At 38.8% G+C, this 23,177-nt stretch overlaps 2 protein-coding genes across 2 annotated transcripts; both read left to right on the forward strand.

Moving 5' to 3' along the window:
• Positions 1–3,089: 3,089 nt before the first annotated feature.
• On the forward strand, positions 3,090–3,594 carry LOC145168504 (auxin-responsive protein SAUR23-like). Its single transcript, XM_079087300.1, has one exon. It carries the CDS (start codon positions 3,167–3,169, stop codon positions 3,467–3,469), a length of 303 nt encoding a protein of 100 aa, XP_078943426.1. The 5' UTR covers positions 3,090–3,166; the 3' UTR covers positions 3,470–3,594.
• Positions 3,595–5,038: 1,444 nt separating this feature from the next.
• Positions 5,039–5,600, forward strand: LOC145168506 (auxin-induced protein 15A-like). The gene has a single exon (XM_079087302.1). It carries the CDS (start codon positions 5,130–5,132, stop codon positions 5,436–5,438), a length of 309 nt encoding a protein of 102 aa, XP_078943428.1. The 5' UTR covers positions 5,039–5,129; the 3' UTR covers positions 5,439–5,600.
• Positions 5,601–23,177: the final 17,577 nt, after the last annotated feature.

Here is a 23,177-nt window from a genome sequence, read left to right on the forward strand (position 1 = left end):
GTTTGCAAAGTTAAAAGACAATTCATTCATAAGTTATGGGTTATTTCAAAATTCCAACGTACTAACTTTAGAGGTTATTTCAAAATTCCAAGGCTTACCTACAAGTTCATATGCTATGTGTACCACGCTGACCTCATTTAACTACCTAATTAACCTTATTGATGCCCTGTTTCAGTTCGTTTAATTAAAAAAAACACTTCCTAAAGTCATGTATGTGTGCTCTTGCTGAGAAAACTAGGTGAATGCTCTTAATCCAAATTTAAGATCAAATCAAAGGGATTATGATTATTAAAGGAAAAAACAAGGTAACACCCCAATCATTTTCATTTGTATGGATCAATTTCAAAATCATGAAAGTTCACATGAACCCTACTTAAGCACTTATTTACAAGTTTCAAATTATCATAGGGTAATTACTCAAAGATAGAAATTAACATGTTATTAGGGCATATTAACATGTTTTAATCGAGGGCTATTGCTATATGATCATGATGCAAATTGTCATTACGTACTCCATAAAGTACATCATGATTAGTCTTGAATTATTGAAACTGGAATAATAATTATGAAGTAATTAGTGTGTGATTAGTATTAGTAAATATCATGATAAATTAATATTGGATCTACATTATATCAATGATGAAAGATTAACACAAGGATGTTAAATCTTATAGCCAGCAGGGTCGGTCTATTGGTATTCCATGCCTAGAGCAAGATAAGAAAAAAAGCCCCTATGTTTGTACCTTATGACAGACCCAACACATTAATAATTTTTTTTTCAATAAAAGAGCAAGACAACTTTATAATAAAAGAAAATTCAAAAAAAAAAGACACAATCCAAAATGCATATGCCATTTTTAAGGTTTGAACTCTCACAAACGAGTGTGGATAAAGTGTCATATACATTAAGAATGTCTATTTTATTAACTTATTCAACTGTCTTATTAACTTATTCAACTGTCTGGATATAAGTAGATGATGATTTTACCTGTATAATTGGGAATGATGATAAATATCAAATTGTCAACATAATAGATGTATAAATTAATATTTTTTTTCAAACAACAATATATAAATGTAACTATATTTAATCACCAATATATTCAATTACTTAAATTAAACACCATTTACATATGTTTAACATATGATGGTAACCAAATTGAATTAATCATGACATAATCAAGCACATTTATTGTGTCTTTATGAATTAAAAAGGAAAGACAATTTAAGAGCAAAAGTTTCTAAACACAAAGTTTTCCAAACCGGTAATTATAGATGATGAAGGGCTCTTGTGTTATCCTATAAGCATCTTCCTTGGCAAGCTATTGTAGTTTTCAAAAGAACAATTTGAGATACAACAAGATAACAAAAAATCGATTCACACCACATAAACATCAAAAGTTAAGAACGAAAGAAAGATTCACAACATAACAACATCAACGAATGAAATGGTAAATAATCTTATTTGAATCCACATCAATCGGTTAAAAGGTATACTTGTATTAAAATATAAGGTTATTTGCTAAAATGCCAATATTAATTCAAACATTTTTATAATTTTATTGACAAACACCGAAAATTTCTAGCAACTTTATCAATTAGGGAAGTCACAAAGTTAAAAATAAAAGAAAAAAATGGGACAAAAACTTTAATTCAACCACACTGTAAATAGAATCTTAAAAAAATAATAATAATAACAATCTCAAAGAGTTTTTATTTGGATATTATAAATTGTTTCAAAAACCATTGAAATTTCGAACTTATAGCTATGCAAATCGAAGGTTGGATACTTCTTGCCCACACAGTTGGTTTGAAAGCCAAAAAATTAATAACTATGATATAATAACCTCATAATGAAAGAGTCGAGAGGGAAACCAAATTGGGATATCAATTAGAACGTCTTTCGTCAAAAGGTACCAAAGTCAACATCGATCGACTAAAGTGCAAGTTGGTATATTGAGAAAGAGAAAATCAAAATTTTGGGATTTTTCAATATCAAAACGTTCACGGTCTCAATATGAAGACTTTTCCTGTCTTTCAGCATAAATCTAAAACTTGAGAAGAGAGTCAATTTTTTTCATTGCTCTGTGGGGTTCTGTCGGGATGGTCAAGAGATGATCAACGACGCTAAACATGATGCGGTCGGTCTCAAAAAGTTCAAGACATCGGTGAGAAGAGAAGGTGGTGACTATGGTTGTACCGAGAATGAAGACTAACAAGAAGAAAAGGAGAAGATATGGATTGGAGGCTGAAGTGAGATAATCACGAAAAACCTGTCCCAATTCTCATTAAAGAAAAAGAATATATACTTGTAAAACATACATAAGCCGTATGTCAACATTAATGGGCCGGGTATGTATAAGTACATATATATACATACCGAAATGGGCTAACAAATATGCCAACTATAATAGTTACATGGAGTTTAGAGAGATAACAAGATTTTTAACCCAAGCTACCAAATTAAGATTAACATTTTCTTTCTGTTCAGCATCTACAAGAAATAAAAAATATAAAAATAAACCACGTTCAAACAACTCTTCCTTTTTCAGGTTAGATGAAAGAAACAACATTTTCTTCTTGAATGGCCAAATTCCCCATAAATACATCCAATGACACTCTCGATTCCCATTTAGTTAGAGTGGAACATTTTCTTCAAAAGCATATTAGTAGGTGGTTTATTAATATTCCTAATTACATTTGATCCCTTTTCATTTTTGATAGTGTTAACCACTTCACCACCTAAAATGGTGGAATGGTTGTACTTCAAAAAATAAATTAATTATAAAGATGCAAAATGTTACGATTTTTAATGAAACATAGCCATGTGAAAATATACATATGGGCCATAGTTTTGCTCACTCTTTTCCGCTTACATTGCAGAAAATATGTGCCATACTTCATTCAACGTCTAATCCTTTGGGTCCAATAACAAATTGGAAGACAAAACCATGTGATCTTGCATTTTGCTAGAATGTGTCACAATCTCTTCGCTAAAATTCCTACTATTATCCAATCTTATTGAAATCTTCTTACACCTATATAATGCATCCAATTGTTCAGATATCAAGCACAACTCTCCACAGCACCTGTCACAAAAACGAAATCCTTTCATATTGCATTTCTTTACCAAAACAAATTAAGTGACCTTACCCTTCATATATACATGGCTATTCGTATGCCTCGGATCATTCAAGCAAAGAAAGTTCTTGGTCGATCATTGTCCAACGGAAGCCGTCCATGGTCATCTACAGAAATCATCCCTAAAGGACATTTTGCAGTTTATGTTGGTAATCAAGAGAAAAGACGATTTGGTGTTCCTTTATCATTATTAAACCAGCCTTCGTTCCAAGACTTGCTACATCAAGCAGAGGAAGAATTTGGATTTGATCATCCAATGGGCGGCCTCACAATTCCGTGTCGTGAGGAAGTGTTCATTGATGTTGCCTGCCGCCTTAGCTCGTTATGATGAAGAGCTTGGCATGCATCGTGTTTGCTAACAGTTTTGTACAGTCAAAATCACCATGATGATTAATTACTTGTAAATCAGAGGGAGTAATGTGGTTTCCAAATTAATTGTATGATAACAAAATTTAGTTTCAGCATTAATACATTAATGACGAGCATAGTTCAACTTATGGTGTTTATGTCTATGCCATTAGGGCTTTCTTTATCAATGTCCTCTAAGCCCACCAGAACCACGTACTTACTTTTGTTCTTTAGCTTGTATTTTCAATCTGTTCAAAAAAAGTGTGTATGCCACATCTTTCTCCATATACTATAGCCTTAAGGCCTGGATCAGTTGTTTCTATAACACCACCTACCCAAGAGCTATCAGTTATTGTTCTTTTCCTCTAACCTGTTATGATAGGGACTGATTGGTGAAGAGAAATCGGCCGATGACCAATGATCAATAGTTAGATAAAAATTCATGGTAGGATCTCACATGTTAGTGTATTAACTCAAGGGAACGACTTTGTAAAGGGCATTGTAATGTCTTTTTTGAGGAAGCTCGGAAGTTTAAAGAAAGGAACTCATATTGCGAATACCATGGTACTTAGCTTTTTCTGATGGCAAACTATTAGGCATATTTGTATTAGATCATGACCATATTACTAATTAGGAAGGTTTCAATATAAAGTCTAGCTACAACTCTTGTATAGATATCATGAAAACTAAGGAAAAAGGCAAGGCATTGAGTTTCAAATATTATAATCACAAAAGAATTCCAGCAGAGACCCCTCTTGGAACATCCTAAACATCATCACATCCTACTTTCTTCCCAAGAGATTTATTCCGCTACAAATCTTAATTACTCAAGCAACATGGCAATCACTGACAACCTACCAAAATAGTTAGAAAGACCCCACAATACATGGACCTATATATATCAAGTTTTCAACATCACAAGTTACTGCTTGTAATCAATAAATGAATAATATAAAAACACAATGGGTCACTTTATTAGTTGATATCAGAGTTACGGAAAGCAAACAGCCAATCGGCTATCAGTTAAAGTCAAATAGCGGATCCTTTTGAATCGATCATTGATAACAGAACAACCTTCAGAAGATATATATCTGATTTTCTTCAGGAGGGAAAAGCAAAATATTTAAGTGCATACTATGTGTTTAATTCATATATCAGATTAGATATGAGCATTGATTTTTTTTGGATGTTTTGTTGATTTCAGGACCTGAAATTGTGGACTTGTTGCACTTGAAAAAAAGATGCCTAACCTTCTGATATTTTTTACAAACATGGCCATGTGAGAAATAATGATGTGTGTCCATAAGACTCACTTGTACATGGGCCCATAGTGTAGCTCAAGCTTGGCCACTCAGCATTACTGAAATTTTGTGGCATACTTCATTGTACATATATAATTCGTTGGGGCCAATAACAAGTTGGAAGACAAAACCATGTGATTTTTCTTTTTGGTAGAATGTGTCACCATCTCTTCTTTGAAATTCCTTACTATTATTTGATCTTCATTGAAATCTTCATAGACCTATAAAATGGATACAATTGGGCTGATATGAAGCACAACTCCTACCAAAATCCATCACAACATCTTTCACATAAAAGAAATCCTTTCAGAAGAAAGAGACCGTAGCCTTCATATAAAAATGGCCATTCGTATGCCTCGAATCATTCAGGCCAAAAAAGTTCTATGTCGATCATTCTCCAATGGAATCCGCTCATCATCATCATCGGTAGACATCATCCCCAAAGGACAATTTGCAGTTTATGTTGGTGATCAAGAAAAAAGACGATTTGTTGTTCCTTTATCGTTATTAGACCAGCCTTCATTCCAAGATCTGCTACGTCAATCAGAGGAAGAATTTGGTTATGATCATCCAATGGGTGGCCTCACAATTCCATGTCGTGAGGATGTCTTCATTCAACTTGCATCTGGCCAGATCTGCTCATTATGACCCAGAATTTTGCATTGTATTTAATAACATATACATAATTTTGTACAGTAGAAACCACCATGAAACATAAGTATTTGTAAAGCAGTCTCCAAATTGTACGATAACCATCACTATTTTGACTATTAACATAGCAATGAAGAACATCATTCAAATTTTTTTATCTATATATCCATATGCCACCTTCCTTTATTAATGTACTATTATAAGGTGCTCAAAATCACATACTTCAAACTTTCTACATCGATCTCACAAGTGTTCAAAACTGGTGTTTATTTCACATCTTTTTGTATATAGTTAATACTACATTTCTTCTGCGATAAGACAGCCACACGATTTCAATCAAGCGCCCAATTTCGCTGAACTGAACAGAAAGACTCCTCCAGATAGATATACTGTGTGGCTTCCTCGTGTGATCCACATTCCACAATCTCATCGGCACGACATCATCACGACCTTCCAATTTGCGTTATAGGCAGTCACAGGGATTTAAGACCATTTTTCACTTAAAATTCGATTCCATCAAAATCAGGCCTTAAACGCTTGTATTTCTCCATTTTCTTTGGACCGTAAATATCATATATGATTTTTGAATCTCTTGATGATTAATTTACTCTGCCCGTGGTCTTCATGCTTTGGGCTTTCTAAAAAAATCTTGGTGATGTTGTCTTAATATCAATATTTTTACTAATTATTATTGTTTCTCATTTACATAGTATTGGCTCCATACATTGGAGGTATTATTTTGGATTATCAAACCATATGAAGATGCATGTTCGATTATTTGGAACTTTAAACTTCGACTGAGTTTTACCAATATTGATAAACTTTGTTATTTTTGTTCATTTTTAACGAATATTATTGTGAAAGGCTTGCTAAAAACTAGTATGACAAAGATGACATACGGAGGTTCTTTTTGACACGTCACAATTCGACTTTTTATTTTTAATTGTTATTTTCGCAATGTCAAAAAATATCTTACAAACAAGTTTATAAGCTAGGTTTTTAAAGAGCTACTCAAACTCGCATTTCAATAAATCTTTTTTAAAATCCTCCCTTCATATACGTTCATTTCCCTAGACCAAGGGCGAAGGTGTGACAACCCGAAATTTTTGTCCGTTTCCGTTACACGATTTCCGTTAATAAAATTTCGAATTCATTAACTTTTCCGTCAAACTTCTTGGTTTAGAAAATAATCTAGTTATATAAAATTAAATTATTTACGAGTTGGAACCAAAAATCGCGCGGAAACCCGAAAATCTCGAAAAATCAAACAATTCCGGCCTAAGTAGGGTTACGGCCGTAAACCCGTTTACGGCCGTAAACCCGAGTAAAGAGTGGACCCCACCACCGACCACAAAACGCCTATAAATACGAGACCTCCACCTTCATTTGAACACTTCTGGCCGAAAACTCTCTCCTTCTCTCTCTAAGAACCTTGACCGTAAACACCTAAAAACACCTTCAAACTTCGGGAAACATCGAGAAACACCGTTTGGAGTCATTTTGGAACGTCTGAAGCACTTATCTCTTCGAAATCAGCACCGTTGTTCTTGAGTTTACGGTCCATCTTCAAAGACCGTAAACCCTGTTCTTGAGTTTACGGCCGTAAACTCACCAAGCCTTCAGAAACCGTAAACTACCAGTCGACCGTAAACTCTTGTTTACGGCCGTAAACACCTTTCTAAGTGGTGCTTTTGGCTGAAAACCCACTTTCCTCGATTCGATCAAGTCCCGGTAACATTCCTCAACCGAACACAAGTGTTCCTCTAACACTTTATCTAACGAAATCGCTAATTTAGATACATATACATATTTATTTGATAATAGGATTCCGTTAAGTGTCACGTGCAACAACTCGACGATCTTCATTTCAGTCAGCGCTTTCACGCAACAACTGTGAGTTCATACCCCCACATTTTCTGTATTTTTAATGTTTTCATGGGGGGGGGGAATACAAGCTAAACATAAATGTTTTCAAGAATATACACAAAACTTATGCAAATCTCATACTTTAAATCCCTTTTGTACTATGCTGAGCATAAGGGACGTTTTCACTAAAATTTCATAGTTTTTCCGGACACGCTATTCGCTACGTTTTACATGCAAACTATAATCGGTATAGTTTGGGATTTTCTAAACATAACAAGCACATAAACTTTCACTACTGAACATGTGCACTAAGACAGAAACAGTTTACAAATTACATCGCTACTTATTCATGGTATTCATAACTAAAATTTTCACTACAAACGGTATAAATACGGATTTTCACTACGGTAGAACGCTACTACACTACATGTAAACTAGATTGTACGATACTGTGAGGCGCTACTTCACTACTGTACCCTTAGGTGTACAGGGATAAATCCTATCATAGTATAACCAGAGTCTCCTGGAGGGAGAGCGTGAGATTTGTGAATAGATCTATTCTGGACTGACAATCCCACACCTGGACTGTTAGCTACAGTTGGGCAGGCATGCCTAGGGTGACAAATGTCATTTAACTCGACCCCTGAAGAACGTTGGAAAGGTCTCTAGTCATATCAAGCATGGTTATACAACTCACAATATGTATAAATCACCTTTAGTTTACTACTTGACACTCTTCAACAGTTTTATTTACGCTAAATAGAACTAATACACACTACAACTGGAAAACTTTCAGAGTTTACAAACAGAACTGAACATACAATGGTTTCACGTACGAAATACTTATACATAGTGATTAGCATTTTCTAGTCACATGAAGTATTACTTTCGCGCATCACCACAGTTTTCAGTAACAAACAATCACGATTTCATACAGAATTGAGAACACTACATCTTCACTAAATAAAATATCAGATTTTTTTGAAACAATGCAAAACACTTTTACGAACTCATCAACGATTTTCATTACAAACCACCGCTTATGAACTCACCAGCTTTATGCTGATACTCTTTCAAACTGCTTGTATTCTCAGGAAATCAGTAAACAGGTACTTGCTGGATTTTTGAGGAACTGGAGCAATAAGAGTTTTATGTTTTTACTATACAAAGCTATTGGATGTAATTCAAACAAAGTTTCAGACAAATTTTCAAACTGATGTAAACATTTTTATTCACTGTAATGGTTGTGTTGCTATGATTGCTATTATTCATTGGTTGTGATGCTACACATGACGTCCTCCACCCCAGAACGTTTCCGCCATTCTGGTTTTGGGGTGTGACAGATTGGTATTAGAGCCCTTGTTTATAGCGAACTAGTATACAGAACCTTACGTGGTATACAACTATAAACACTAAGGGGCCTAAGTGCTCTACGCTAAAAGTATACTTTCAAAATATAAAATATTTTTTTTATAAAAAGTATACGAGCATGCATACATAACAAAATTCGTGTCGCTAGTAGAACAGAACAAAAGTATTTGGATGCTGGAACACTACGGTTAAACCTGGGCAGTTATGTAATCATGTCTAGGGTGAATATAGCCTGATCAACTATATTCAGTCGAGACATGACCAACATGTGCTTGGGAGTGACTGTGGTATTACAGCAGGCCTAAAAACTTACCAAAATCATTATACATAAAATACTATAGGAGTATTTTAGCTAGAGCCAAACTCAGTATACAGATTCACTCTAAGCGTTGCTACCTCTTCTTCCTTAAGCGATAACTTACTTGCGTTAGTAACCTTTCTGTGCTTATCGCTCGGTAGTATACTTTTATTATCAGGATGAGATATATTTTGTTTTATATATATCTCGAGGACTTACCATCCTCTTCTTCTTGATTGATTTCTAGAACAAGATGTCTCCCCGACCAAGACCCATCAGAAGGAACGACGACACTCCGCCACCACTACCACCCCCTCAGTTCGATCTCGTCATGTTCCAGGCAGCAGTTACAGCTGCCGTGACTGCAGCAATGGCACAAGTGAATGCTGGTGGGGCTGGAGGTGGAACCGACCCTCAGAGACAAGATGGAAGTCAGGGACATCAAAAAGAATGTTCCTACAAGGACTTCATGACTGCAAAACCCAAGTCCTTCGACGGAAATGAAGGTGTCATCGCCCTGACTCGATGGTTCGAGAAGATCGAATCCATCTTCAAAATTTGCATCTGTTCTGAAGCAAACAAGGTGAAGTTCGCCGCCTGCACCTTCACCGACAGAGCCTTGACCTGGTGGAATGGTCGAGTCAAAACCCTAACCCTGCCAGTGGCTAATGCCACGGGTTGGGAAAGACTGAAGGAGCTCATGCTCGCGGAGTACTGCCCGAGGGGCGAAGTGCAAAAGTTGGAGCACGAACTCTGGAACTTGAAGATGAAGGGTTCCGACATCGCTGCCTACACCGCTAGATTCTATGATCTGGCTCTCCTCTGTCCGGGAATGGTCACCCCGGAAAGCAAGAAAATCGAAAGGTACATCTGGGGACTGACACAACCAACAAAAAGGAATGTTTTGGCTGCTAGACCGATTACTTTTGAAAGCGCCAAGGATCTGGCACAGACTCTGATCAATCATGGAATCGATCTGGATGAGGTTGCAGCTGTTTCCGAGCCACAAAAGGAAAGCAGTGGGTAGAAGAAGAAGTTTGGTAACAAACGGAAGGGTCAGTCTTCGCAGGAGCCCTCCAAGAAACAACAAACAGTGGCAGTTCATGCTATTACTGCTCCTCCTGCTGCTCCCACTGCTGTTCCAACCACCCAATCTCCTACCGGTGGTTATGATGGGAAACTACCCCTGTGCAACAAGTGTAACTTCCATCATCACGGGCCCTGCCGTGAGTTGAATTGCAACAGCTGTGGGAAGAAGGGACACACAACTCGATACTGCAAGACACCGGTTCAACCAACCAACCAGGCTCCGGGAGCGGGCGCTGGTCAAACTTGTTATGGATGTGGAGAGACTGGGCACTTCAGGAGAAACTGCCCCAAGGAAACAACTGGTGGCAATACAGGAAGAGTTCTGGTGATGGGCCAGGAGGAAGCAGTTGCTGATCCTACCGTTGTTACGGGTACGTTCCTCCTTGATAACTCTCATGCATGCATTCTATTCGATTCTGGTGCGGAGAGGAGTTTTGTTAGTCATGCATTCAAACACCTAATAAAATGTAAATCCTAACCTTTAACCGAAACATTTACCATCAAGATGGCTAGCGGAAAGAAAGAGAGCACTAACGACATATTCATAGGCTGTACTCTTACCCTAGACAATTATTCCTTTCCCATCGATCTTATGCATGTGTCCATCAAGAGCTTCGATGTCATTATCGGCATGGATTGGTTGAGTTCCAATCGTGCTGATATTCTTTGCTTCGAGAAGGCTATCCGTCTCAATCTTCCCTCTGGTGAAACCCTTATGATTTATGGTGATAAACTCAGTTCGAACCTCCGTATCATTTCGTGCATCAAAGCTCAGAAGTATCTGCGGAAGGAGTGCCATGCATTCCTAGCTCATGTTGTCGACGAGACGCAAAAAGTTAGAGACCTCGAGAGCATCCCCGAAGTCTGTAACTTTCCTGAGGTTTTCCCCGAAGATCTTCCAGGAATCCCTCCCGAGCGCCAAGTCGAGTTTCGTATCGACTTAATCCCCGGAGCTACTCATGTAGCTAAATCTACTTACCGTTTAGCGCCAGCTGAAATGCAGGAATTATCCAGCCAGGTCAATGAGCTGATTAGCAAAGGATTCATAAGGCCGAGTTCCTCACCCTGGGGAGCTCCGATCTTATTCGTGAAGAAGAAAGACGGATCCTTCCGGATGTGCATCGACTACCGAGAGCTGAACAAGCTTACCATCAAGAACCGATATCCCTTACCCAGAATCGACGATCTCTTCGACCAACTTCAGGGAGCCAGCTATTTTTCGAAGATAGATCTAAGATCAGGATACCATCAGTTGCGGGTTCATGAGAATGATGTGCCCAAAACAGCATTCCAAACTCGCTATGGACACTACGAGTTTGTAGTAATGCCCTTTGGTCTAACCAACGCACCGGCAGTATTCATGGACCTGATGAATCGGGTGTGCCGCCCTTTCTTAGACAAGTTCGTGATTGTGTTCATCGACGATATACTTGTCTATTCGCGGAGTGAGAATGATCATAAACAGCACTTAAGGCAGGTGTTGGAAACATTAAGGGTAGAAAAGCTATACGCGAAATTTTCGAAGTGCGAATTCTGGATCAGGAAGGTAAATTTCCTTGGACACGTGATTAGCAAGGAAGGAATACACGTGGACCCTTCCAAGATCAAAGCAATTGAGAATTGGTCTACACCAAAGACACCCACAGAAATCCGGCAATTCTTGGGTCTCGCGGGCTATTATCGCCGGTTTATTCAGAATTTCTCCAAAATCGCAAAGCCTTTAACTACCCTGACACAAAAAGGTGTAACCTTTAGTTGGGGAGTTAAGCAAGACACTGAGTTTCAAACCTTGAAACAGGCCCTATGCAACGCACCTATCTTGGCCCTGCCCGAAGGGACGGAAGACTTCGTAGTCTATTGTGATGCATCCAATCAGGGCCTAGGGTGTGTGCTCATGCAGAGAGGAAAGTGATGGGTTTTGAGCATTCTAACACTTCCTAAGTGTACATGCAACCCTAATAACCTTGAATCTATGTTTTCTCTATATACATGCAAATTTGTTTTTCAAGGTTATTTCCTAACTAGCATGGCATGGGGATTACATAAAACATAAAAACTAGTAGAAATACATACCTTGTTGTTGCTTGGATTCCTTCAAGACTTTGTGAGCCTAGCACCCCAAATGTTGTGCCTCAAATGCTTCACACAACACCACAAAACTTGGAATAACTTGAGAGAATGTCACTTAGCCTCAAAATCGGTTATGCCCTCTCTAGAAAACCTTTGTGCACATTTTGCATGTTATAGGGTTTCTTTTATAGTGTGTCATAATTAGGAGTTACAAATGTAAACCCTAATTGTCATGACTCTTCATTTCTCATAACCCATGGGTTTGTAACTCCCATAGACTATCCATGGAGCTCCATATGGTTACAACCAAACCCATAAACCATGGATCATTAATCCACCATAAAAGAATTGATGATTGTCATAATCAACCCTATATATTTAATTAGTCTCATTTTGATCACCAAATTAATACTAGATTAATACTTGATCAATACTAATTAAATAATACTATTATTAATATATTAGAACTTATAATATATTAATAATCATAAGTGCCTTATTCTCTCATTTAGTCTATCCAAGTATTGCAATGCCATGCAACCCAAATGGACCATGCCGGGTCGGGTCAAGTTCATACCAAATAAAGTTATGGACTTAGACACTATATCCAACAGTCTCCCACTTGGATAAGTCTAATAACTATATTTGCAAATATGACTTCAAAACCCGACTAGCAATCGTAGCTCTTTCAAAGTCTCTCGGAACTGAGGTGATGATGATACGCCATTTAAGATAAGTGATCATATAATCCTCTGTTCTCATGATGTCAGCCGGACAAACACATGGAACATGGTCTTACTTATTGTCCAGCATTTGTTTCTCGATCTCTGATTTGTTTCGACATAGAACTAAATTGAACACATCAATTAGGTTCTGACCGGGCCCGGTACATAAGTCAAAACCAAATCATCGAGGGGCCCAGATATCGCTTCTATTTCTAGAAGGAACAGATAAACTTCGACTGATATGCTTGTACTAACTACTTGTTGAATTATTCATAAAGGCACGTTTTATAACATCGAGTTACCAATGCGTTTTCGTACAATCAATGAATAACCAACTCATAGTCAACAACTCATATCTCTAGGTTTGAAGATTCATATGATATTACCGTCTCACGATCACTCGAGATAAATTCCATGACGTGATGCAAGTGAGCGTGGGTTGGATCCAATACTCAGCCCTTATGAGTACTCATGAATGTTGTAGCAACCACTGCATTGTCTAAAGCACTTTAGACAAATCATACAAGCCAAATTCATGACAGTCTTAAATCAATACTTACTTCCAAAGTTTGACTGACTGTGGATGGTTTGAATAATAACATAATTATTCTGGAAGTAAAAACATGCAAAATTGAAACATAGTAAACAATCAACACAAGATAGTAACACCTTACTCATAAATAAATAACAAATTTTATTTATCATCAAATGTCAATTACATTTTACAAGTTTCAAGAATCTAATTATTGAAACTAATATCATCCTTCAGCCCAATGCGCCTCGCATGCTGTAAATGCTTAACCCTGCTCAGTCCCTTCGTGAGGGGATCTGCCGGGTTCTCATCTGATGATACCCTCTTTGCCACGAGGAGTCCTTCTTCTATTCTATGTCTGATGAAATGGTATTTTCTGTCAATGTGCCTAGATCTCTAGTGATCTCTTGGTTCTTTAGCCAAAGCAACCGCACTTTCGCTGTCACAGAAAATTTCCATTGGCTCCTTTATAGCTGGTACAACTCCAAGGTCTCCGATGAAGTTCTTTAGCCATATCTCCTCTTTTGCTGCCTCGCTTGCTGCTATGTACTCTGATTCACAAGTTGAATCAGCTACTGTCTCCTGCTTGGAACTTTTTGCAAGTAATTGCCCCTCCATTTAGGATAAAGACCCAGCCTGACTGAGAGCGGAAATTATCCCTATCAGTCTGAAAGGTAGCATCACTATATCCTTCCACTCTCAAGTCATCACTGCCCCCGAGGGTAAGGACCCAGTCCTTAATCCTCCACAGATACTTGAGAATGTTCTTTACCGCTGTCCAGTGTGCCTTGCCAGGGTTCCCTTGATATCTACTGACCATGCTCAAAGCAAAGGCCATATCAGGGCGAGTACAAGTCATAGCATACATGATCGAGCCCACAACGGAAGCATATGGTATATGACTTATTTCAGCTATCTCAGCCTCTGTACTCGGACTTTGAGTCTTACTCAGCTTGGCATTACTCTGGATTGGTAATTCTCCTTTCTTGGAATCTTGCATATTGAACCTCTTCAGTACCTTATCCACATAAGTACTCTGACTAAGTCCAATTAGTCTCTTACTCCTGTCTCTTAATATCCTTATCCCTAGGATATAGGCAGCTTCCCCAAGGTCCTTCATAGCGAAACACTTCCCAAGCCAAGACTTAACCTCTTGCAAAGTTGGGATGTCATTTCCTATGAGAAGTATGTCATCCACATACAACACCAAAAAGCTGACTATACTCCCACTGGCCCTAACATACACACAGGACTCATCCTCACTCCTAGAGAAGCCAAACTCTCTGACCTTCTCATCAAAGCAAAGATTCCATCTGCGAGACGCTTGTTTCAATCCATAAATGGATTTCTCAAGCTTACACACTCTATTAGGGTATTTTGGATCAACAAAACCCTCTGGCTGAGCCATGTAGTCAGCCAACTTCCCATTAAGGAAAGCAGTTTTGACATCCATTTGCCATATTTCATAATCATGAAATGCAGCTATGGCTAACAACACTCTAATAGACTTAATCTTAGCTACTGGTGAGAAGGTCTCATCATAGTCAACTCCCGGAGTTTGAGTAAAGCCCTTCGCAACCAGTCGTGCTTTATAAGTGTGTACTTTCCCATCCATGTCGGTCTTCTTCTTGAAGATCCATTTGCACCCAACTGTCTTACGACCTGGTACATTGTCAACCAAGTTCCACACTTGATTGTCATACATGGACTGAATCTCGCTGTCCATAGCCTCCTTCCATTTAGCAGGCTCAGGGCCTGCCATGGCTTCCCTGTAATTATTAGGTTCATCCAAATCTATTAGTGTACTATCACTAATAAATGTATCACCTTCAGTGGTGATGTGATAACCATAATAAAAATTAGGTGTGTTCCTCACCCTAGTGGAACGTCTTGGAGGTACAGACTCATCTATCGGCTCAACAGGAGTTTCCTCCTCAGGTTGGTCGATAGTATTTGAGGTTCCTTCACTGCTTGACTCTTGAAGTTCTTCAAGGTCAATTTGCCTCCCACTGTCCCCTTGGCTTATAAATTCTCTCTCACGAAAGACTCCTCTTCTCGCTACAAAGACCACATTATCACTGGGTCTGTAGAAGAGGTAACCAAAGGATCTCTGTAGGTAGCCGATGAAAATACACCTCTCACTTCGAGGTTCAAGCTTATCATGGGTCTCACGCCTCACGAAAGCTTCACAACCCCAAATCTTGATGTGTTCCAAATTGGGAACTTTCCCAGTCCACATCTCGTGAGGTGTTTTGGCAACCTTTTTAGTAGGGACTAGATTAAGGATATGGGCGGCAGTCTCTAAAGCATACCCCCAGAAAGAGATTGATAACGAAGCTCGACTCATCATGGAACGAACCATATCCAACGAGGTTCGATTGCGCCTCTCAGCCACACCATTCAACTGTGGTGTCCTGGGAGGTGTCAATTGTGAGACAATCCCACATTCCTTAAGATAGTCAAGGAACTCAATGCTAAGATACTCTCCTCCCCGATCGGATCGGAGCATCTTGATGTTCCTGCCCAATTGATTCTCAACTTCCTGTTTAAACTCTTTGAACTTTTCAAAGGTTTCTGACTTATGCTTGATTAAGTAAATATATCCATATCTATTGTAATCATCAGTAAAAGTCACATAATAGCGATTAGCATCCTCTGTAGCAACTCTGAAGGGCCCACACACATCTGTGTATACAAGGTCCAACAAACCTTCACCCCTATCACAAGTACCTGTGAAGGGTGACTTTGTCATTTTTCCAAGTAAACAAGATTCGCAACTATCATCTGACTTGAGGTCAAATGATTCCAAGACTCCAGCCTTTTGGAGTTGGCCTATGCGCTTCTTGTTAACATGTCCAAGACGACAATGCCACAAGGATGCTTTATCCAAGCTATCTGAAGAATCAATACACAACACATTATTTCCTAGATTGTCTACAACATTCACAACTTCATATACACCATCACAAGGTAATGCTTTAAAGTAAAATACATCATTGTAATAAACATTAATAGCACCATTTTTATTATCAAATGAAAATGAAAAACCTTGTTTGTACAAGCCATGAAAAGAAATAATATTTCTCGCCATTTCGAGCGAGTAACAACACTTATTCAAATCTAACATTAACCCATTATTAAGCAATAAAGAATAAACTCCTATCTTGGTAACAGGTGATGCTTTCCTGTTGCCCATGACTAAGTTTATCTTCCCGTGCTCCACTTGCTCACTTCTTCTTAGTGCCTGCAAATCAGTACAAATGTGAATACCACAACCTGTATCAAGCACCCAAGAATTAGCATTGGATGAGTTGTTAGACAATATTGTGTAAATACCTGCATGGGTGGGTTTAACCTTCCCATCCTTTACATCTTGCAGATATTTGGGGCAGCTTCGCTTGAAGTGTCCCTTATCTTGGCAATAGAAGCACTGTGCTTCCTTTGGGTTTGAAGAAGGAGTAATGGGACCTTTCTTTGTCCCACTTGAAGAGGAACCATCAAGAGTCTTACCCTTGGTACCCTTTGAAGGGCTTTTCCTCTTCTTACCCTTTCCCTGCCCAATAGCCAAAACAGGGGCTGTTGAAGGAGTAGAAGTAGCAACCGCTTTACCCTTAAGGCCATTTTCAGATGTCCTTAAGAGTCCTTGAAGTTTGCTAAGTGTGACTTCCTCCTTGTTCATGTGATAAGTCATACGAAACTGATCATAACTTGGAGGTAAGGAATGGAGAATGATGTCAATCGCCATTTCCTCAGGGAAGTCAACATTTAGCTTCAGCAACCGGTCAACGAACCTTTGCATCTTCTGCAAGTGACCGGTGATGGGTTCACCATCCTTCATCCTTGCGGTTATCATGGATGAGATGATTTCATACCTTTCCTGACGCGCGCTCTGATGGTACCTTTCCATCAGATCCAGTTGCATCTCATAGGGGTAGAAATCTTCATAGGATTTTTGAAGTTCGGGAGTCATGGTGGCCATCATGATGCATGCTACTTTAGTAGGATCCTTTTCATGTGCAACAAACTCCGTAAACTCTTCAGGAGTAGCAGTGGCTTCATCCACAACCTTAAGCTCCCTATCAAGGACATATTCTTTGTCCTCATAGCGGGTAATCATTCTGATGTTTCTGATCCACTCATTGAAATTGGATCCATCAAAGATGACCTTACCACACAAGTTCATAAGGGAAAAGGAGCCTGTTGGGTTTGAACCAGAAGCATTGTTGGAAGACATCTGAAAGGAAAGAAAGACAAGTTTCATTATATTAAGAATCCTTAATAATTCACCCAAATGAAATATTAAGGCTAGGATCCAACAAACTATTTATAGTTGGAAGAGGGATGCCGTAATCCACACTATAAAATATTTGAAGGTAGGTAAATGACGATTTACCAATTTCCACCATAAGAACGAAATATTTTATTATTAGGTTTTATTGGTTTTGAAACTCCTAGATCTTTTGAGATACATTGAACTTTTCAATGGCATGTTTGAATCTCGATTGTGCCCTCTCAAGTTTGTGACTGGGATGCCGAGGATCACAAACAAGGTGTGAATAACCATACAAATTGACTTGGTACCCTCAACAATATTACCTAATCGATGTGCCGGTTAACCATACACGCTCCACCGATCTATAATAAAGTCAAGTTACCCTTTGCCACACTTACTAGTCCATGTTAGTGTGCCGGTTAACCACACACGCTCCACTAACGACTTGGTAAGGTACAAAGTGTAATTTTATGGGCTAGCACCAATTTCACATTTTCCTAAAGTAACTAAGATTGGGAATTTATAATGTATAGTTACTTTATAATTCATTATACTTTTAATGAGTATTTAAAGTCGTATCCTACCCGTTCGGCTAACGACCCTCCACCGATCAAGGAAGCGGTGAGTGAGAGTGGACACCCATTAAGTCACCATTTTATAGGCAACAACCTTATACCCCCCTTATAGACCGGCTTCGTGAATGAGGCCTACTTGCGGTAAGAATGACATATTCTTATACCTATCTATATAATAAAATTATAATAATAGTATAAGTGTTGATTTTTAAACTTTTTAAAAATCTAAGGTTTAATTTGGAATTAAAGTATTAAAGTGTAAGACTTTTCAAATTCCAAAACTTGAGGGCAAGATTTGAAACTATTCCAAGTCTCTTCAATTTGTAACTTATGAGTTTTAATGGTTCATAAAAATGAAGACTCTTCATTTTATGAAACCTCTTTATTTCTTTAATCACAATTTAAAGAAGTGACTTTTGGTTATCCATAACTTGAGGACAAGTTATGGACACCATCATTGCCATTAAGATCATGAATTAAACACACATGGAGGTTACACATAATTCCTATGATCTTCTAAAACTCATAAGAACACAATTTCATGTCAAGCAATTTCAATAAATCATATAAACATATACAATACTTGAAAATTGATAAAAGTCATGTAAAATGGGTTAACATAATCATTATCATTTTGAAAAACAGATTTTACAAGTCCAAAACAGATTGGGATAATGATTTTAATCCATTTCCAGCAACAAAACTCGAAAAAACTACTCAGCACGCTCCTACTCGTCGAGTGCATTATCCTACTCGACGAGTAGGATGAATTTGTTCATGGACTCGGCGAGTCCTCCCCATGAACTCGGCGAGTCCAGTCGTCAGAATGCAGAATTTTCGATTTTCAAGCAGTTTTGCATCAAGTATACAGAAAACAATCCTAGGCTCTGATACCACTGATGGGTTTTGAGCATTCTAACACTTCCTAAGTGTACATGCAACCCTAATAACCTTGAATCTATGTTTTCTCTATATACATGCAAATTTGTTTTTCAAGGTTATTTCCTAACTAGCATGACATGGGGATTACATAAAACATAAAAACTAGTAGAAATACATACCTTGTTGTTGCTTGGATTCCTTCAAGACTTTGTGAGCCTAGCACCCCAAATGTTGTGCCTCAAATGCTTCACACAACACCACAAAACTTGGAATAACTTGAGAGAATGTCACTTAGCCTCAAAATCGGTTATGCCCTCTCTAGAAAACCTTTGTGCACATTTTGCATGCTATAGGGTTTCTTTTATAGTGTGTCATAATTAGGAGTTACAAATGTAAACCCTAATTGTCATGACTCTTCATTTCTCATAACCAATGGGTTTGTAACTCCCATAGACTATCCATGGAGCTCCATATGGTTACAACCAAACGCATAAACCATGGATCATTAATCCACCATAAAAGAATTGATGATTGTCATAATCAACCCTATATATTTAATTAGTCTCATTTTGATCACCAAATTAATACTAGATTAATACTTGATCAATACTAATTAAATAATACTATTATTAATATATTAGAACTTATAATATATTAATAATCATAAGTGCCTTATTCTCTCATTTAGTCTATCCAAGTATTGCAATGCCATGCAACCCAAATGGACCATGTCGGGTTGGGTCAAGTTCATACCAAATAAAGTTATGGACTTAGACACTATATCCAACAGAAAGGTCATCGCCTATGCCTCGAGGCAGTTGAAAACACACGAGGTCAATTACACAACTAATGATTTGGAGTTGGGAGTAGTGATATTTGTGTTAAAGATCTGGAGACACTATCTCTATGGAACCAAGTGCACTATCTTCACCGACCATAAGAGCTTGCAACACATTTTTGATCAAAAGGAGTTAAACATGAGACAACGGCGATGGGTAGAGCTACTCAGTGACTACGAGTGCGAAATTCGCTATCATCCCGGCAAGGCCAATGTGGTAGCAGATGCCCTCAATCGAAAGGAGTATTCAGGACGTAAGGTGAAGGCACTAACAATGAGCATCCATTCCCATTTGTCCGTGCAAATTAGAGAGGCTCAGGTGGAAGCTTTGAAAGCAAAGAACGTGGCAAATGAGTCACTGCGAGGAATGGACAAGAACTTGGAGCTCAAGGGAAACAGAGTGTACTACTTCATGAACCAGATCTGGACCCCAAAGTACGATGGTTACAGAGAAGTTGTCATGAACGAAGCTCACAAGACTAAATACTCCGTTCACCTAGGTTCGGATAAGATGTATCTGGATCTCAAACAACTCTATTGGTGGCCAAACATGAAAGCGGAAATTGCTACTTTCGTGAGCAAGTTCCTGACTTGTGCCAAGGTAAAATTAGAATATCAAAAGCCCTCAGGTTTACTTCAGCAGCCGGAAATACCTGAGTGGAAGTGGGAAAGGATAACCATGGATTTTATCACCAAGTTACCCAGATCTCCGAGTGGGCATGATGCCATCTGGGTAATTGTCGATCGGTTGACGAAGTCCGCCCACTTCCTGCCAATCAAAGAAAGCTTCAAGATGGAGAGACTCACACGGATCTACCTTCAAGAGATAGTACGCCTTCATGGTGTACCTGCATCCATTATCTCCGATCGAGATAGCAGGTTTGCATCAAGGTTCTGGCAGTCACTACAGATTGCTCTTGGGACTAAATTGGATATGAGCACGGCTTATCATCCACAGACTGACAGACAGAGTGAGAGAACAATTCAGACAGTGGAAGACATGTTGAGAGCCTGTGTCATCGATTTCGGCGCATCATGGGACACTCATCTTCCTTTGGTTGAATTTTCCTACAACAACAGCTACCATACCAGCATCAAGGCTGCGCTGTTTGAAGCCCTCTATGGCCGTAAGTGCAGATCCCCTCTGTGCTGGGTTGAGGTGGGTGACACACAGCTAGCCAGGGGTCAAGTCCCCGACAGTACTCTCACTGGTCCTGAGATCATCCGAAAGACAACTGAGAAGATTGTACAAATCTGGGAACGACTGAAAGCCTCACGAGATAGACAAAAGAGCTACGCCGATAAGAGACGAAAACCCTTGGAGTTCCAGGTTGGTGACCGCATCCTTCTGAAGGTCTCACCCTGGAAAGGCATGATACGCTTTGGGAAGCGTGGAATGCTAAACCCAAGGTACATTGGACCGTTTGAGATCCTTGCTAGGATCGGTCCCGTAGCACACAAACTTCAGTTACCACGGGAGCTCAGCAACATCCATCCTGTCTTCCACGTATCGAACCTAAAGAAGTGTCTGTCTGATGAGACACTTGTGATTCCTCTCGTCGAGATCGAAATCAACGAGAACCTCAACTTCGTGGAAGAACCGGTCGAAATCATGGACAGAGAGATCAAACGAACGAAACAAAGTCGCATCCCGATTGTGAAGGTTCGCTGGAATGCCAAGTGGGGACCTGAATACACTTGGGAGTGCGAAGATCAGATGAAACAGAAGTATCTGCATCTCTTTTCTGATCCATGATTTGTATTCTATGTTCGAATTTCGAGACGAAATTCCCTCTAACGGGGGGATGATGTGACAACCCGAAATTTTTGTCTGTTTCCGTTACGCGATTTCCGTTAATAAAATTTCGAATTCATTAACTTTTCCATCAAACTTCTTGGTTTAGAAAATAATCTAGTTATATAAAATTAAATTATTTACGAATTGGAACCAAAAATCGTGCGGAAACCCGAATATCTCAAAAAATCAAACAATTTTGGCCTAAGTAGGGTTACGACCGTAAACTAGTTTACGACCGCAAACGCGTTTACGGCCGTAAACCCGTTTACGGCCAGTAAAGAGTGGACCCCACCACCGACCACAAAACCCCTATAAATACGAGACCTCCACCTTCATTTGAACACTTCTGGCCGAAAACTCTATCTTTCTCTCTCTAAGAACCTTGACCGTAAACACCTAAAAACACCTTCAAACTTCGGGAAACATCGAGAAGCACCGTTTGGAGTCATTTTGGAACGTCTGAAGCACTTATCTCTTCGAAATCAGCACCGTTGTTCTTGAGTTTACGGTCCATCTTCAAAGACCGTAAACCCTGTTCTTGAGTTTACGGCCGTAAACTCACCAAGCCTTCAGAAACCGTAAACTACCAGTCGACCGTAAACTCTTGTTTACGGCCGTAAACACCTTTCTAAGTGGTGCTTTTGGCTGAAAACCCACTTTCCTCGATTCGATCAAGTCCCGGTAACATTCCTCAACCGAACACAAGTGTTCCTCTAACACTTTATCTAACGAAATCGCTAATTTAGATACATATACGTATTTATTTGATAATAGGATTCCGTTAAGTGTCACGTGCAACAACTCGACGATCTTCATTTCAGTCAGCGCTTTCACGCAACAACTGTGAGTTCATACACCCATATTTTCTGTATTTTTAATGTTTTCATGGGGGGGAATACAAGCTAAACATAAATGTTTTCAAGAATATACACAAAACTTATGCAAATCTCATACTTTAAATCCCTTTTGTACTATGCTGAGCATAAGGGACGTTTTCACTAAAATTGCGTAGTTTTTCCGGACACGCTATTCGCTACGTTTTACATGCAAACTATAATCGGTATAGTTTGGGATTTTCTAAACATAACAAGCACATAAACTTTCACTACTGAACATGTGCACTAAGACAGAAACAGTTTACAAATTACATCGCTACTTATTCATGGTATTCATAACTAAAATTTTCACTACAAACGGTATAAATACGGATTTTCACTATGGTAGAACGCTACTACACTACATGTAAACTAGATTGTACGATACTGTGAGGCGCTACTTCACTACTGTACCCTTAGGTGTACAGGGATAAATCCTATCATAGTATAACCAGAGTCTCCTGGAGGGAGAGCGTGAGATTTGTGAATAGATCTATTCTGGACTGACAATCCCACACCCGGACTGCTAGCTACAGTTGGGCAG

Source organism: Lactuca virosa, chromosome 4 (genome assembly GCF_052849685.1).
Source record: "Lactuca virosa cultivar CGN04683 chromosome 4, Lactuca_virosa_CGN04683_v6, whole genome shotgun sequence".
Lineage (NCBI taxonomy): Eukaryota > Viridiplantae > Streptophyta > Magnoliopsida > Asterales > Asteraceae > Lactuca > Lactuca virosa.

Excerpts from the sequence above, each read along its gene's own strand:
- LOC145168504 (XM_079087300.1), top strand. The coding sequence starts at position 3,167 with ATGGCTATTCGTATGCCTCGGATCATTCAAGCAAAGAAAGTTCTTGGT.
- LOC145168506 (XM_079087302.1), top strand. The coding sequence starts at position 5,130 with ATGGCCATTCGTATGCCTCGAATCATTCAGGCCAAAAAAGTTCTATGT.